Consider the following 18,464-nt stretch of genomic DNA (forward strand, 5'->3'; position numbering starts at 1 on the left):
TGCATTTGCGTAAACAAGAGTAAACTTTATTTATAAAGCACTTTTTTCAAGGACGAGAGACATTTCATCCCAACCATCAGCCATCCCTCCTTTTTTAGATTAAAGTTTTCAGCAGTCCTGAGTTGCAAGTTATGAGCTCTCTGAGAGGAGTCTAGAGTCACTGGCTTTCAAAAATCAAAAATAAAACAAGCATTGTGATTGGATAACAGCTCTGCAAAGTCAGTGAGAAGAACACCAGCATTTCAGGCATGTTTTTGGACCCCTACCCAGTTTAAATATCATTATAAAGCCAATGACAGGAAAGGCAGGCGACTGTTTGGGGCCTCAAAGGGTCAATGACTCAACTCCACAGCAACATCTCAAAACACAGATACCCTCCTCCCCAACAAAAAAACAACAAAAAACACTGTCGGAATAACATCATCGTGAAAACCTCCCTAAAGGGGCCTCATTATCTTCTACACTTCCTGTCGACTGTGACTGTGAGGCTGTTATTATGACAGAAGCCCAAAAGTCAGGAGGTGCTCTGCAGGAGGTTTGCATGTTTTGCAAGTTGGCATAACCTTCAAAAATTAAAAAAAATCCAATAATTACATAAAATAATTACAGCCCAGTCACAGATTTAAGTCACTGTTTTATCAAAAATAAATATGCTGTTTTGAAATTCCCGAAAGAACGGATGATTCTTTTATTAATCACCTTGCCCAAGGCAGCATCCTGATGCAGTGCGTACTGATGCCTAGGTTTTGGGTGAGGGGTCAGAGGTCAGAGGTCAGGTCATGGAGGGTTTGGGTTGGTATTTCACTCTGTTGAAGTCGTCGACTGTTGTTTCTACTGGAGGTGTCTTCCAGTATTCCTCCAGACCCAACGCCAAGGACAGAGCTATGGCCGCCATCTTTAATTATTTAATTAAAAAGTCAAATCAGAAAATTTGCAACACATTCTCTAATCAAGGCAACTTCTACAAACTCAAGTCTTCAAGAACATCTGAAACTTGTTTTGAATCTAATTAACTATTCCAAAAACTCAGAACTCCTCTTGAAACTTTTAATAATTCTGGAAACTCATGTTCTTTTCAAGAAACTGATAATGCTTTCAGACATTTATAAACTACTCTAGAAATTCATTGTAAAACATGCAAACTTCTCTCTGTTCTTATCTTATAAATCTTATAAACTTTATCATAAACTCAGATACTTCTGGAAACTCATAATAAACTTTTCTACAAACTTGTAATCTAGAAAATATTGAAGAACTGAAGAAATCAATATGATATTTTTGTTTTTTAATTAATAAAATCTGCAGTGTGAAGACAAAATATTTCTCAACTTCAAAAAAAAGAAGATTATTAATTAAACAAAGAGAAGGTAACTAGAGTTCAACTGAGAGTAGTGAATATTAGTGTACCGCAATGGTGGCGAAGGCTGAAATAATTCCTATCCTGAGTTTGATGGGGAAGCTCAGGTAGCTCTTCAGGATGGGACCACATGGCTGCAAGACACAGAGGTCAAAGGTCAACATTCAACATTAAGAAAAACAATGTTTCTTACCACAATAGATGGACATTAAGTGACCTGTCCTCTTGTAGAGAGAGGAGTGTTAAGACATCTATTGAAAGTAGAAAGGAAACAAGGAAAGATGAAAAAATAAAACAAAGAATGAAAGGAATGTGATAGTGTAATTACCTTGGAGTGAACCCACACTTTATTTGTGTTTTGTGGGGTCAGAGGTGAAAGGTCATTATCCACCAAAACACAGGGCTCCTGTGAGCTGGAGTTACCGGCCTGAGAGCTGTGAGACAAAGAGAAGGAGTGTGTTTATAAGTCAAACCTATTCAGAAGCTCAAAAGCTCTTTGGGAATTTGATCAACTCTTCTATAAATCCAGAATGCCTCTTTGAGAAGCTAAAAAATGTTTCAAGAAAATCCGGACATTCTTCTAGAGCCTCAAAATCTCCTTGAGAAAATCAAAAAATCTTCTCCAAATCCAGAAATTCTTCAAAAGATCAAAAGCTCTTCCAGAAGCAAACTGTTTTAGAAACACATTGTCTTTTCTAGTGTTTTAAAAGCTTTAAGAGAAACTCTTGTAGAAATTAATTCTTTAAAAGGTCAAAAGCTATTTTTAAGAAACTTAAAAACTCTTCTAGAAATCCAGAAATTTTAGAAAATAAAAAGTTCTCCCAAAAACTCAAAAGTTTTGTAGTAATCTAGAATTTTCTCAAGAGCCTCGAAAGCTTTTTGAGAAAATAAAAAATCTTCTTTAAATCCATAAAGTCTTCTGGAGGTTCAAAAGCTTTAAGAGAAACTCAAACTTTTATAGAAATTCATAAATTCTTTAAGAAATTCAAAAGCTCTTTTTGAAATCTAGAAATTTGTCTAGAAACTAAAAAAGATTTTTGAGAAACTTAAAAAGTCTTCAAGAAATCTAGTTCCTCTAGAGTCTCAAAGGCAAATGTATGTAAATGCCTGTATTTATTGACAATTGACGTAAAATGAACTCTTTCTGTTCTGTGTGATCATAAATATGTTTCTCATTTACATTTTTTTTCTGTTTCTGTTGTCAGACAACAGAAGTGTGAAATCTGATTGTGGCTCATGAGTACCATGTTAACCAGCAGTCATTACCAGGCTGCTGAGCTGCAGATATAATCATTATGTTTAGATCACAACATCATCAGACAAACAAAAACACAGGTTAATAAGCCTTATTGATGATCACAGAGAAAATTGAAAGCATCTGTTATCTCATCTAAATGAGCTGTAAAAGTGTGTTTACGCTTGTAAAACATCAGAAATGACAGCACAACTCTACACTAAACTACACTACACTATATTGTAAACGTGGTTGCTGGAGAAAAGACTTTTGGCTTCTGAAACGTTTCCAGTTACAATTGAAACCAACAGAGCAGTGATTGAACATTTGCCACAAAATAAACCAGAAATATCAACATCTAACAGGGACATGATGTTTTTGTGTTTTTCTGTCTTACCTCAGCAGGGTGGATGTGGACGGGTGGGATGAGGGAGGTGTGCAGATGCAGGAGGGAGGAAAATGAGTCTCCCAGTCATCAAAACTCCTCAAACCACAACAAGAATCCTGAGAAACAAATTGACAAAAACACAGACATAAGCTGCAGTTCCTCTGATCGCCACTAGATGCTGGCTGACAGAAAACTATATTGGAGTGAACAGGAAAACAACTTCTCTGTAGAAAAAACAAAAGTTAATATTTGTTTTGTCCACCACAAAACAGCAAATTTCAATCATTGTTGCATTAATAAGAAATCCTAAGAAGACGTGTTAAATCATTTTATTTGACAGATATCTACAATTCATTCATGAACTGCCAGAACAGTAAGATACCTCTAATAACAATTTTGACTGTCAAAATTCAAATTTAAGATATTAATAAATACACTATGGGAGGATCAAATTAAATATCTTACAACAATTACAAGTTTTTACTATCTGAAATGTGAATTTTAAAGTTTGTCTTAAAACAGCAGTCAGGTGTCCAAATGAACAGTGAAAGAGGTTTTCCTCGCTGTAATCATTCCTCCTGTTCATACTGGATATTCAAAGATCCCCTTCAAATGTGCTTTTGATGTGAGTGATGGGTAAAATGTTTAGTCCAACAAACTGGAAGAAAACTCCTTGTGACACAACTTCCCTGATATTTTGTGATTCTCAACTAGTTGCTTATGTGTTTGTCTGTAAAATGCATTGGGTGCATCGTTTTCATGAGTTGAACTTGCATTTCATCGTTCAGGTCAACATCGAGCAGCTGAGAATAACATGATGTAAGACCTCATAGAGAATATTAAAAATGCAAAGAAAAATCTTATGAATATTTAACAGAGCTAAGTGGGAGGGCTTCTCACACACAGACATGTTTCCTTCTGGATTAAATCAGATCCGGTTTCGTTTTATTGCTTAAATCTTTATATTTCTCCGTCTCTCTTACCGAGTTCTGAAGTTTTATTAGTTCTTCCTGGATGCCAAGTTCTGCTCTGTGAAGAGGAGTGTTGTTGAGAAACACCTCCTCCACTTCGCTGTCCATCTGCAGAACAGAGTACCAAACAGTAGAAGAGTGATGGAGACAGTAATAGGAGTTAGTCTAAAGAGCAAAAAACTATTCTTTTTATGAACAAGTCATTTCTAATCATTGAATTTAATATGTGATGTGTTTTCTGTATCCACATGAAAAAATAATACTGTACTGAAATTTATAAATTGCTCCTTTTGTTTGTTTGTGTTTGCTTAAAGATCCCAAAATGTTAAAAAGTTGACATTTCTTTTACAGATGGTCACTATTCTATATCAAAAATAAACAGAAACTCTTCAGTTAAAAATCAAACTTGGGGCTTTTACATAATCTAAAAGACCTGGATGTTTACCAGGCAGAGAGGGTTTTATGAAAGACACAGTTGAATTGCATTATGGGCATTCTTAGACCTTGACCTGTATAAGGGACTTATAAGTCAGGATATGTCAGACTCTGTTGCATCAGTTTTGGCCATTGCTTTTCTTTTTATTCATTCTGATTTTTGCAAGGCCCCCAATATTATCTGTTTAGAAGTAAATACGCAAAATACAGGCATGTCATTATTTATATATAGGCCATAAAGGGCTCCTTTTATGCTATTTGTTGGGGCCATGAGGTTTTTGGCAGCTAAAAATATGGGTGTGCCAACCATTTTTATACATTTAGACCTGACAAGGATCCAACTTGGATCAACATGTTGTCTATTTGAATACATTTTGTGGCTCAGAGTCAGTGTTCAGGTGTTTTTTTCATTGATGCTGCCTTTTAAACAGCCTTACAATTACACTCCTGCAGCTACAAATAAGGTCACAAGCAAGAAACGGGTGAGAAACTGCACTCTAGGAATATTTGTCCTATCTAAAACTTTCATAATTGCAGCCTCTAGGGGGCGACGTGGCAGCAGTGACAGACACACAGATGGGTAGAGAGAGACAGACAGGTAGATTCACCTGAGCTTGAACCTGAACCAGCGGTGAGGCAACAACCATCAGAGCCACAAACTCCACGAATATCAGAGCAGAAAACTGGAGAGGACAATCACAGGTTAGTATGTGTGTTTGTGTGTGTGTGGGTGTGATTTAAGTCACTTTCAGGGACACACCAGACTTAAGACCAGTTGATTTGGGGACGGCTTGTGCAACTGAGTGTGTGTGTGTGTGTGTGTCTCACCACCAGCAGAAGAGGTTTGAGGTCCAAAGAAGCAGCGCAGACGCCCAGAACAGACAAAAGCACGGTGAGCGGGCCAAACACCTGCAGGACCAGTAAACCATTGCTGCTGGACAGCTGGTCGAACAGCTGAGAGAGAAACAGAGAGAGAAATGATCAAATACTTCACACATAACTGTAGCTTGAACACTCCTCTCACATATTAAAACATGTATATTCAGTTTAACACTTTAAACTTCACTAATGTTGGCTGCACACTTTCAATTTGTCTTTTTGAAGTAAAAAGAGTTGTGTATGAAAAGGATTTGGAGGAAAAAATATTTAAATGAGAACATTTTTTTGTTATATCGAATAACTGAGAAAATATTTTCTGTATTTTTTTGTATAATGAGAAAATGCATTTCCTCATTATGAAAGAGTGAACAATATCCTTAATAACAACCCCGTCTACCTCTGATTGGTGTGAAACAAAACGCTTGAAATGTATCTGAACTGCCATTAAATCCACCTTCTGGACATTAACTGTCAGGGCGTATAAGGGATGTGACATCATCAGCAAGTCGGCCATTTTTGGAGGATACCGTCACCTGAACACCTTCACCACCCATCCAGCTGGGTAGTCTCAACCTGTTCAACTCTGTGTAACTCTGTTAAACTTCAATTTGCTGCTGAGTCTCTCCAGATTTATTTACTTTATCATCTTGCTAGTTAACTTGGCACTATTTGTGAGCTTTATCAAGCTTTATTTGCCTCCTCCTCTTTTTCTACACAGCTAGTGAGCCAAAATAAACATCTGTGAATGTTCAATAGTTGTCAGATCCTGTGTTGTTATGTTGAACATCCTCACTGACAGTCAGAGCACAAAATTAGCACCAACCAAGTACTGGTAAAATATATAAGTGGCTGGTAGATTTACTTCAGTCACCAGCCAAAAAAACAACAGTAATCTGTTGATCCCATTCCCTATACACTATACAGTATGTAACCATTGTAACAAGCATGCACACCAGCATGTAAGTGATATGGATGTTCTCCAAACAATCAGAAAGTGAAAAGCAGTTAAAATAACTAAAAATATGATGATAAAGGCTCCTCTTCTTCATCCTGTCTGCTGTTAATATCATCATTTCATCAGGAGCTCTTGAGCACATTAAGAGCAGCAGTGAGCTATAGATAACTTGCATAATATAACAAGTTGTTTTTCAAGTTATGAGAAAAATGAGAAAATGTTCTCATTATATCCAGTTGTGGGTAATGAAAGTTTTCTCCTAATAAGGAGAAACTGAGCAAATATTTTTTTTGTCCTGGTGGCAGGAACACGCTGCTCTTGATTAATGAAATTGTAAAAATGTTATATTTAAAAGTACCGCCATATTTACAGTTGCAAAAAACAAATAAAAAATGATTTATGTCTTTGAATACACATTTCATTGCTTATTCTGTTTTCATTTGTTGTCAGTTTTACTTAATTTAATGAGAGATTTACAGTAATTTAATGATAATTTAAATAATTAAATAATACAGTCATAATTTAGAGCTCATTAATCAGTGTTAATTAATTTATAATTTTACATCTATTTATTTAATTATTTTCTTATTGATATATATTTAACCCTTTCATGCATGAATTATTAAATCACAGAGTAAAATTTTTTTTATTGTTTAGTTTTACTCTTAAACAAGTGAAAAATCATGTCAGTAACTTTTTTTTTTAATATATTGAATTTTGAAATATGTCGTCTGTAGTGGACACCATGCATCAATGGAATAAAAAGTGATTTATGGAAATCAATATAGTCAATATATATATATATATATACATGTTTATATATATATTATTTTATTACTAAGAGCAAATGGTATGAATACACATAGGAACATTAGATAACAACAACAATAGAGAGGATATTTGAAAAACAAGACCTAGGCCCAATTGACAGAATGTACCCTTTGTTGCATGACGTCCACTGGAGCGGACAGATGTATTTTCAGTCACAGAAAATAATGTACAGGAAAAATATTATTAAAAACTTGATAAAAGTATTTCAAACATCTTATTTCGTTGAAAAATATACTTTTTACCTGTTTTTTTCTCTGAAAATAAAAGTATTTAACAGATATTCCTGAGCTACTTGGTCCCTTTCCTCCACTCTCCGCCATGTTGAATTTATGATTCAATATCTCAAAATCACAGAGAGAGTCAAAAATGATATTCAGATGGAATTGTAGACAACACTTTGGGGGTTCACCACCTGATAGTTGGGACATGGTACTACAACTTAAATGGTTCAAGATGGCTTCAAAATATCTGTCCACTGTAGTGGACACCATGCATGAAAGGGTTAATCACTTGTGTATTCACATTTTTCTAAATTTAAAGTAATGTAGTCACATCTGCTCTGGTGAAAAGTTTTAAATGGACGTTTAGTCTTCTGTGTGGTGACGTCAGAGTTACCTCTGGTATGCCGCTATGGATGGTGGAAAAGCCGACGCCGATCATGACCACACCAGACACCTGCAGAGATGATGATGAGTGGAAACATTAGGACAGGAGTTGGATCAAAGTGCTGTTTGTTGGGTTTGAGCCTGCGTAGGAGGAAGTCTGTAACAGCAGCGACATTCCTCTCAAACTACTGCGCCTCCCCAGAGAGACGCTCATCAGACTCCCATCAGCTGGGAACTCTGACGGCTCGGAATCACAAACCTCCACTCTGAGAAACTCTGGCTGCAGTTTAAAGTTTCCAGTAGAAGCAGCTTCAACAAAGTTTCTCATGATGAAACATTTTCCTGCAGCTTCATCTGAGGATCATCAGAGTTTGTAGTTTGATGCAACAGCAAATAAAATACTGATTATATTTTTTAGTTTTGGTATGATTATCTTCTTATTATTTATTTTCTTTTCCTTCTTCTTCTTCTTCTTCTTCTTCTTCTTCTTCTTCTTATTATTATTATTAGTGATACTGTTGTGGTTGTTACAATGATGATGATGATGATGATGATGATGATGATGATGATTGTTATTATTATTATTATTATTATTATCATTATTATTATTATTGTTTCTATTATAGCATCTTTCAACAACAATGCAATTCAAAGTCAAAGTTTATTTGTCAGTTTTTTTGTTTTTGAAATAGTCATAATAAATATAATTATTTATTATTAATTATTATTATTATGTCAATCAATTTGATATTTATCGTGTGCATGAGTCTCAAATTCTTTTAATGTTTACATTTGTTCCATTTTATTATTGACTTTCAATCGCACTAACCTGTATTAAAGGAACTCTACAAATAAAGTTTGACTGATTGATTGATTGATTGATTAATTGACAGTGTTAAGAAAAAATACTGATTTAATCCAACACTGACAGTATTTGTAACTTATTTGGATTGAGTTCAACTACAGCTTACTAATTACTGTAATCAGCTGATGTAGTGCAAACAACAACAACAACAACAACAACAACAACAACAACAACAACAACAACAACAACACAGAAGCCAAAACAGGAAAACACCATAATGTAGCATTTAAGAGTTTGTGCAGAACTAAAACTGGCAATATTAGAAAATGAAACGCTGTTTTCAAGCTTATTGTAATAACATTGATCATTATCATTTGGATGGATGAGGAAGAAAGGAGACGAGGAAGAGAGAAACCAGAGAAGAAGAAACAAAGAAAGGATTGAAGGGAGGAAGCAAAAAGAGGAAAGAAGAATGAGGAGATAAAACAAAATATTTTGCAGACTAATCACAACTAAACACATATTACTTAATAATATTTTATTCACTTTTTATTTCACAAAAACACTAACAGAAACAAATATTTTTGATGAGGATTTATTGAAGTAGTATTAATAGATTATTTTGGTAACTTGGAGGCAGCAAACCTGAGCTGTCAACACAAACATGACTTAATAAAGCTAACATGTTAGCAAACAGTAAAGTTGTGAGCTATAAAACCAAAACAATGAGCTGAAAGATGCTAAAAGCAGCCTGGTCTCACCAAATGGCGTATGAATAACTCGCCAGTTTATTAAGTTATCACTATGTGTTTTTTTTGCTTTTGGTGTGGGTGGAGGGCTAGATAGTTACACAGCAAAATGGCAAGAAGTTGCAAAAGTAGCAGGAGCCAATTTTTACATTTTTACCGCATTTTACTGAGCATTTTAACTCAAACCATGATCTTTCCCTAACCCCAACCAAGTGGATTTTGTGCCTAAACCTAACCAATGGTGTTAAATGACACACGAAATGTCCTTAAAAGTGGCGTGCTACTTATACGCCATCCCATTGGCTGAAAGAGAGCTGAAGGGGAACTGATACAATATGTTGAACTTGTTAGCAAACAGTTGCTTATTTCCACATCCAGAAGTTACGGAGCAACATTATCATTCATGTGGAGTCGTGTTTCTGTCCAACTGTTGAATGTAAGTCCAATATTCACTCTCTTTTAGCTCTGTTTTTGGTCTCTACCAACTCCTGAGGGAAATATCTGGCTCTTTAGCTGCTAAATGCTTCACTATGTTCACCAGCTAGTCTACAGCTAACTGTGTCTGTTTGCTGTTTGGTGCTGAGCAGGTAGTGTACAGTGGCTTTTTACAGCTTTTTTCTCTGAAAACGACACTATGAGAGCACTGAAAGCTGAAACTCACTATAAAGCTCCGTAAAGCCGAGAGAAGCTGCAGAGTCGCTGATAATTCTCTGTAAGTTCATCACTATGAGCCACGACCAACACATTACACACTGAATATTACACTTTCAGTTTAAACTTTATATGGTGGTTTCTAAATGACATCCAATAAATCTTTTGTATCTCTGTGATGCAAATTTTAGTTCATGTGCTGACATCGATATATCTGTGATAAGCTTATTTCCCAATTTATCACGCGGGCTCTATGTAATTTACACTGATGTATCTTCATGTTGAAGCTGGTGAACGGGTCCCATATCTCACATTCTGTCGAGTATATTAATCTATAACAGTGCATATTGTCTCAGTTGATGATGTAATTTGTTTTGTATGTAACTAATTACTTTGCAATGTTGTAACTATCTACAAGAACTCTTTTAAAATATACTTTTATCTGAGATCCTTTTGTGATTCACTAGAGTTTGTATTTTCTTTGAACTTTCTTTTATTTCTGTTTCTATTTCTTTTAAATTGTCTCTTTGTTTTATTTTATATTGAACTGGTTTTATCTGTTTTTTAAAACCTAATCATTTTATGATTTGTCTGTTTTATTTTGCTGCCTTTGTGAAGCACTTTGTAAAGCAGATTTTGAAAATCGCTCCTTAAATAAAGATTATTATTATATAGTGAAGTAAAAAATACATATAAATAAGTACATTGAATAAACAAACCGCCCTGAGATGGGACAAAAATATTAAAATACCAGTTGCTCAAATATACACAAAACATTAGATAGAATTAATGAAGCCTGGAGTTTGCTACCAGAAATATAATATATAATTATAAACATTTTCAATTGTTAATTATAATTGATTAATAAATAAAATCATTACAGATTAATTAATTGAGTATAAATTTACCGTTTGAAGCCAACATGGACAAGAAGTCTTAAAAGTGCTCCCAAAAAAAAATGGAGATTTGAACATCTGCAACAACAGTTGGACAAACATCTGATGATGATCATGTGATATGAGTGAAAGCTCCAGAACATCTACTGAATGGACTTTGTGGTAAGATTATTTTCTCAACTGCTGTTGTCAAAGTCTTAGTTTCACAAAACAGCAAATAAAAAAAGTTCAATTTGATTATACATATACATATATAAATATAGATATAAATATACTGGTATTTTTTGCATTTATGTATTTTTTTGTATTATTGTATTTATACTTTTTATACTTTTATATTATACTTTATATACTTTTTATTTATACTTTTTATACTTTTTAATTTGTACAGCAAAGTCAAGAATAAACTTTGAAACTCAGTTTATGAAAGTATTGAATAGATTTTCAGTTGTTAATCAAAGTTTTTTCTAAAATGATCAACAAATGTGTTAATATTCATGTAAAGAGAAGCATCATTGAGCTTCATTCAGTTCCTCACATTCTGGTTATTTGGCTTATTTACACATTACATTTATTTTGTCCAAACTATAAATCTCCAACGATGGAAAGTAAAGACAGTGTTGAATAAAACTTAATACAATTTAAAAGACAAAAAAAAATCTGGTGTATTTTAAGGAATTATTACATTTTATTTTCCTTATTGTTATTTTCCTCAGTGATCAATCTAACGCCTCTGCCGCTGAAGTTTCCAGCTGCTCATCATCACATCCATCACAGCCCAACACAAACATGCTGCTAGCAGTTAGCAATTAGCGGTTAGCTTACCAGTAGCAGCACAGTGACACAGATGTCGAGTCCTCGCAAGTAACTCCTGCAGCGAGCCATGACCGCCGCCCGAGAGAGTCGAGCTAAAATAGAAACAGAGTAAAGACCAGAGCCGACTGTGTGTGTGTGTGTGTGTGTGTGTGTGTGAGTGTGTGTGTGAGTGTGTGTGATGGATGTTGTTTAAAGCTCAGAGTGTTTGGCTGCAGAACGAAGAACATGACCAAGTTTGGAAGATCAGCTGTAGGAGAGGAGAGGAGAGAAGAGGAGAGGAGAGAAGAAGGAAGCAAGAGTGGAAAGGAAAGAAGGAAACAAGAGAAGAGAGGAAAAGAGACAAGAGGAAGGAAGGAAACGAGAGGAGAGAATGAAAGGAAACAAGACAGGAAAGGAGAGAGAAAGAAACAATGGAGGAAAGGAAAGAAGGAAACAAGAGAGGAAAGTAGAGGTTACTGCAGGTAAGAATTATATCTAATTAAGAGGAGAGGGAGGAGAGGAAGAGGAGAGAGTGATTGAGACGGAGATATGAGGGGAAGTGAAGAAAAACAGAGCAGGGGAAGAGGGTTGAACAAGAAAGATTGAAGGTAAACAAGTGCGAGAGAACCTGCAGAATATCTGCGGTACAACAACATGTTTATTCCTACAACACGTCTCATAAACACAGTGCCAAAGTTCCCCACAGAACAAAAACAATGCGTGCTAAAAAACATGGCAACAGCAGACTCAACAAAGCGGCTCAGACGCCCTTCTGCCTAACTACTTCCTCCAGCTTTTCCTGCTCCCCTCCCAACTGGACGTGACTGGAAAAACCACTGATCAGATGCCAGAATCACCACAACTGACTCCTTTCTAAGTGAGAGAGCCGAGGCTCAACTGTCAGCCGCTAACAGGTGTCTGAGCTCCTCATCCTCTCCTCAAAGGTGAGTTCTGACACCTTGTGGAGGAAGCTGATTTCAGAGGCTCGTATCTGTAGTTTCATTCACAACCTGAGTCACTACGAGGCAGCAACTACTACGGTTTGAGGCTGAAGCCAGTGTGAACACGGCAGTGGTGTGATGTTGGTTCCAGTGGTGGAAAGTAACTAAGTGCATTTACTCAAGTACTGTACTTAACTTCTCACATGCTTTCATTTCAATAAATGTTCAAATGATCCAATATTTCAGCAAAAATCAAAGATTAGAGAAAAAGTCCAAAAACTGAAAACAGATTTGTGTATCAGATCTTTGTTTTTTCTTCTTTCCTCTCCCATTAATCATCTCACCACCCCTCAGATTTATCTGCTGACCCTTTGGAGGGGCCCGACCCCTAGGTTGGGAACCACTGGACTAAACTAGCTAACTGTATATAAAGTAGTGTAAACTAGCTCCACCTCCAGCAGCTACAACAGTAACATGCTGCTCTAACACTGATGCTTCACTATTAATAATCTAATGATGTCATATATAATAATATATCAGTCAGAGGGACCAAACCACTACTTTTACTGCAATACTTTAACTACATCAAGCTCATAATACTTATGTACTTTTACTGCAATACTTTAACTACATCAAGCTCTGAATACTTATGTACTTTTACTGCAATACTTTAACTACATCAAGCTCATAATACTTATGTACTTTTACTGCAATACTTTAACTACATCAAGCTCTGAATACTTATGTACTTTTACTGCAATACTTTAACTACATCAAGCTCATAATACTTATGTACTTTTACTGCAATACTTTAACTACATTTTGCTGCTATTTTTACTTAGGTGGGACTTTTCATAAAGGAATTTTACTTGTAAGGGAGTGTTTTTGCATTTCTATGTTGGTACTTTTACATAAGTAAATAATCTGAGTACTTCTTCCATCAACCAAGGCGTGGCGCAACACAACATGGTCAAAGTTCCAAAACTTGAGGTGAACGTGTGTAGAAATGCTGCCAGCCAATCAGAATAGAGTGGGCTCATGGGGAGGCGGGCCTTAAAGAGACGGCCTGTTTCAAACAGAGGCTGAACTGAGGGGCAAAAACAAGAGGTAGAAGAGAGTGAATATTGGACAGGTGGACAGAAACAAAAAATCAAAACATTAAGATAAATTAAAAATAAGCGAATAAAACATGAAAATACATGAAAATTTAGACATTTTAGTGCAATAAACATACATAGATGGATGTTAATTGAAGGCCAGTTTATGTACCGTGTCATGCCAGTGAACCCTGTTGGATAGATATATTAAGATAAAATAGAGCAGAGAGGAATTTAACCACAGTGCTGTGTTGACATTAGACTAAAAATAACCGAGGGGGACGGACCGACTGTCTGGGTGTGTGTTTATGTCCATATGTGTGCATGTGTGTGTGTGTGTGTGTGTGTGTGAGCAACAGTCATAAACAAAGTTCTTGCTCTCTGCTGGTTTCTCAACACATGTGGTGTTTCTGAAACTATCTTTAGAATCAGAGACATTAGCCCACACCGATAATGATCATACACAGTGACCGACTGGAACTATTTCATCCATCACTTTACATCATACAGTATGCAACAAATGTGTAAGAACATAGTTACATAAACACTTCACAAGGCTTCAGCTCCAACACTTACATTTGTTTCTATGTGAGTTACATTACAGCCTCCAGATGGCGCTTGTAGGACTTCATCCTGTTACCAACAGCCTTCAAACCATAAACAGTGTATAAACACAGACGTAGTAAGGTGTGACGTCACCCGTTGGTTTGCACACTGAATCACAGAGTTGCAGTTTTTAGTCGGCATCGTCTTTTCTTTTTGGAGCCAGGACCCTCCAAATAAGGAGTGCAGGGTGTAGCTACTTTAGCTAAATGGTGCTAACAGGGCAGGTATTATAATCAAGTAAGATTAAACTTGACAGACAATGTCACTACAGTAATTTGACAGTTTTGTGTGTACATTCTTGTTGTTTTAAGTTGTTTTTTTTTACATTATCTTTGGTCTCTGCCCCCCAGTGTGACTATTTTCAAGTATTTTTTCAGGTAAGTTGTTCAGCTTTTTATTCTAAAGACATATTTCAATTAAGGTAAATACAGTACAGCACCTAACAATGTACTATTGTCCTACACTTTATAAGTATTTCATCACCTACAGAGGTCAGTGCAGCACTCTTTGTCTTCCATACAAGATTTAGTGTGAATTGGCTCTTTAACAATGAACAGAATATATAACATTATAATCTAAGCTAAAAGGACAACTTACTGGGAAAATGGAGCCGGCTCAGGTTTCCCTGAAGTGTGGAACGTTTGTTATGTGATCACAGGTGGTTGAATACGTCTCTGGTGTCGAATGTGAATATCCTCCTTGATCTTTCTCCGGTCGTCTACTGAGTCCTTGTCGATGACCTTTCACCCCTTCCCATGTTGTCTGCTTTTGGTGTTCATTTTTCTATTATGCCCAGGCGCCTTCCTCCAAAAGAAAGTAACCTTTGAGTTTATTTTGCGATATATAACAAGTAACTTGATTGACTACATGCTGAAGAGTGAACTTTAGTTACTTGAGCGTTTTTATTCCCGCAATAACAGAACAGCTTAGATTTATCTGAAGGAGGAGGAGGAAGGAGGGAACTGAGTCCTGGCATTTATCAGAATTTCAACATTTAACCACTTCACCTGTGACACAGACAGAGAGCCAGACAGCTGCAGGCAGAGCTTCCCTTCATCATTTATTGTATTTAGACAGCTGGAACAGTGATAAAACCATTTTAAACAGCAGGCTGCAGACGCTCACACAGGAACACATCAGGCTCAGTATGTCAAGATAGCGAACAAACAACATCCTCTGTTATATTTCATTACGACATGCAGATTAAGTCCTTCAAAGTTTGGTCCAGGGACCCTCGGAGGTCCTGCTTGGGGTAGAGGGGGTCCACAGCAGAGGTTTCTTTCCATCGGTAATTTCAGTATACTGTTTTTGAGTTTCCAAGTATACTTTTACATATACTTTTTTTGAATATGGAAGTCCTTTAAAAATTCAAATAATAATAGAAAAATAGAAATAAAAATTCAACTCAAGCATCCCAAAATTATGACTTAGCACCTTAAAATTTTAAAATATATATATGTTTATATTTTTTTAACTAACTAAATATAACATTAACATCATAATAATTATGAGATACTCACAGAAATTTCTATTTTAATTACTCTTAATCTGCTCAAATGTTTATTTCACTGGAACAGTAGGAGTGGAAAAACAAAAAAGATATAAATGATGGAGAACCTCTTATGTAGTATGACACTTATCCCAAAAAGGTTAAAAAAAATACACAAAAATAAACACATACTGGAGGACTTCAACCAGTGCCAGTAAAAAAAAACTAAAATCCAAAACTCATTAATAATTCATAAATGCGACAGCAACAAGATTCAGAGTGCAAAAAAAACAAGTTTTGTTGCACAAGATTAAACCACAGCTCTTACACAAAATATGATAGTAATAAAACAATGTGATCTCATATATTAAATCTGTGCAGCAGTGTCCCATTGAAGGCGTATTGATTTATAATATCAATATTCTGTATCTTTATTTCTGAGAAGTTTATGGAACAGCGAGTTTAAGATGAGAAAGTTGTACATTTTACAGAAACACCACAACTTCAGCTACCTGAGACGATGAGTATTTTTGAAATATTTTCCAGGCATCATGACAGACAGTTACAGCAATAAATGGTTATGTATAAAGTATGGAAGCCCATTCCTGCCAAAAAAGAAATTAAACATATACAAAAAAATGAAATAAAGCAGAAATACTTCAGAACAATGGCCTAGTATCCGAGTATCTTTTTTGTCATAATTAGGAGAAAATATGTAATTATATTGAATTAATTAATAATTCATATGAGATTTTCAATATTATCACGAGATACTCATTTTTATACATTTCTAACTCTTCTGTTTTATTTTTGGGCAGTAATGGGCTTCCGTATATAATAAAAACCACACAATATGAAGAAGACTTGAAAACAGTGTTATTGTTCAGTCTGAGAATCTTTTTTCCTAAATTTTGTTCCTTCAGGCCTCAATGTGAACGAAAACACTGAGTGCAAAGTAATCACAGGTTTATCTGTAATGTTAAAGGGACACTCTGATATTTTGATGTTTAAATTCTGTAAATTTGAATTCACTAGAAGATCAGTATCAGTTTCATTTCTGTGCATGCAGTACGGAGATAATTAAAGCTTTCAGTTTCATTGATTAATCAGTTAATTAAAAATATATATTTATTTTACTCTCCCATTTATATTTTACAGCTTGATTTAAAACCTCCTCTTATCACTTTTCTTGTTTTCTCAATCCAGGAACACAATTAAAAATCATCTATATTCCTCATTTTGCACTTACCATGTTTGCCATAAACATTTATATATATATATATATGTATGTATTTACATTTATTTGTCACTTCTAGGACTCCATACACATTAGGCTGTTTATTAATGGGATACAATTTTGGTGAAAAATCTGTTTATTGATAAAGCTGATCAGCCAAAATATCAGTGTGTTCCTTCTCCATAAAAGCGCAGGTTAAGCTACAGTAGCACTGAGGTTAGGTGGATGTTATATGGTGGGTCATTTGGACACTGCTGATTGGCCATTGCCAGACATGGAGGGGTCCTGGCCATGTTCAGGTGTTCAGGCAGTGGTGGCGGCGTCCTTCCTGCCGATCTGACAGTAGAGAATCATGGCGAAGACCATGCCGGCGATCTGCAGAGAGACGACACGTCAGATAACAGAACACTGAAACACTGAATATTATAATTATGTTTGTTTTGTATTAATCTACTTCTGTTTGATGGTTGTATGAGTGCTCATCATAAAGTGGTTCCCAACCACAGCCTCAAAAAATCACATTATGATGAAGTAGACGTTGCCTCTTAGTAGATGTTACCTTTTTGTCTTGGGTCACAAGACAAAAAGGGTGGGAAACTCTACTTAAAGCAACTGAAAAGATATTAGAAAATGTTTGATTAAAGAGTCAATAAATGTATGTCTGTGGACAAAAAAAACTTAAATAGAGAAGTTAACTACAACTCCCAAGGTGCATTTCAGGAAAAAACCATCAGACCTAAAAAAAATAAAAAGCAGAAACCTGATCAAACAAACCTTTAAATATGTTTATTTTTGAATTTGGGGGCAATTAAGCATGAATTTGGTGACTATAGCGTCATGTTTTATTCCCATGGCAACTGACTGAGCCAAGACTTATTGGTATTGTAGTAATTAAAACCATTCAAAATGCCAAACTGACAGAAAAATCCTGATTTCTGGCAAAGTTTAAACATTGAAAATTTGTAGTCATAACATGAATCTGTATAAATTCTACATTTCTACGTGAATTCAGGAGAACATTAAAGGGAAACTTTGCAGTGGGGAAATAATTCTTCCAGAACCACCAGCTCCTCCAATTTTATAATTCAGTAATTTATCATATAAACAGCTTCAATTTTGTAATCAACTCTAATGCTAGGCCCCACTGTAAGACTAACCTGAACTGTCTCTAATGTAAAAAACGGCTTAAAAAACGAGTTTGTCTGCAACAATTAGTCGATTAATCGATCGGCAGAAAATTAATCAGCAACTATTTTGATGATCAAAGAATCCTTTCAGACATTTTTTTAAGGAAAAATACCAAAAATTTGCTCCTCCAGCGAGAGGATTTGAAGTTTTTCTGTGTTGCACATGATAGTAAACTAGTAAACTCTGGGCTTTTCACTGTTGATCAGACAAAACAAGACATTTGAAGACGGCTGTGAGAAACTGTAACGGCTGTTTTTCACTATTATCTGACATTTTATAGACAAAACGATTAGCCGAATAATCAAGGAAACAATTGGCACTTTAATAAGTAATGAAAATAACTGTTAGTTGCAAA

The 18,464-nt window shown here is 35.4% G+C and overlaps 2 protein-coding genes and 1 long non-coding RNA gene across 5 annotated transcripts in view; 1 reads left to right on the plus strand and 2 right to left on the minus strand.

Moving 5' to 3' along the window:
• LOC137175636 (23 kDa integral membrane protein-like) lies at nt 1-14,938 on the minus strand. 3 transcript variants are annotated; one of them, XM_067581435.1, is made up of 10 exons: nt 14,793-14,938; nt 11,582-11,664; nt 7,666-7,725; nt 5,214-5,339; nt 4,994-5,068; nt 3,963-4,058; nt 2,989-3,095; nt 1,686-1,791; nt 1,408-1,491; nt 1-895 (listed from the first exon to the last, which is right to left on the minus strand). In XM_067581435.1, exons 2-10 carry the CDS (start codon nt 11,639-11,641, stop codon nt 773-775), a joined length of 837 nt encoding a protein of 278 aa, XP_067437536.1. In that variant the 5' UTR covers nt 11,642-11,664; nt 14,793-14,938; the 3' UTR covers nt 1-772. The 3 variants fall into 3 exon arrangements, with proteins under 3 accessions (XP_067437536.1, XP_067437537.1, XP_067437535.1); XM_067581436.1 differs by lacking the exon at nt 11,582-11,664 and having other exon boundaries at nt 14,793-14,926; XM_067581434.1 differs by lacking the exon at nt 14,793-14,938 and having other exon boundaries at nt 11,582-12,195.
• The window catches only part of LOC137175638 (uncharacterized), a 5,200-nt gene continuing 1,086 nt past the window's right edge, over nt 14,351-18,464 (plus strand). The window contains exon 1 of the long non-coding RNA XR_010925665.1: nt 14,351-14,572. This is a non-coding gene — a long non-coding RNA (uncharacterized lncRNA). The remainder of the gene's footprint in view (nt 14,573-18,464) is intronic.
• The window catches only part of LOC137175637 (tetraspanin-8-like), a 21,861-nt gene continuing 18,642 nt past the window's right edge, over nt 15,246-18,464 (minus strand). Inside the window, exon 8 of the mRNA XM_067581438.1 lies at nt 15,246-17,296. Coding sequence (XP_067437539.1) covers nt 17,225-17,296 — 72 coding nt within the window. The 3' untranslated portion in view covers nt 15,246-17,224. The remainder of the gene's footprint in view (nt 17,297-18,464) is intronic.

The sequence above is a fragment of the Thunnus thynnus genome, chromosome 23 (assembly GCF_963924715.1).
Source record: "Thunnus thynnus chromosome 23, fThuThy2.1, whole genome shotgun sequence".
Lineage (NCBI taxonomy): Eukaryota > Metazoa > Chordata > Actinopteri > Scombriformes > Scombridae > Thunnus > Thunnus thynnus.

Coding starts and splice junctions, on each gene's coding strand:
- LOC137175636 (XM_067581435.1), bottom strand. CDS start 11,641: ATGGCTCGCTGCAGGAGTTACTTGCGAGGACTCGACATCTGTGTCACT. Junction 3,096..3,962: donor TAATAAAACTTCAGAACTCG/GTAAGAGAGACG, acceptor TTTGTTTCTCAG/GATTCTTGTTGTGGTTTGAG. Junction 896..1,407: donor CAGCCTTCGCCACCATTGCG/GTACACTAATAT, acceptor AAATAATTAAAG/ATGGCGGCCATAGCTCTGTC.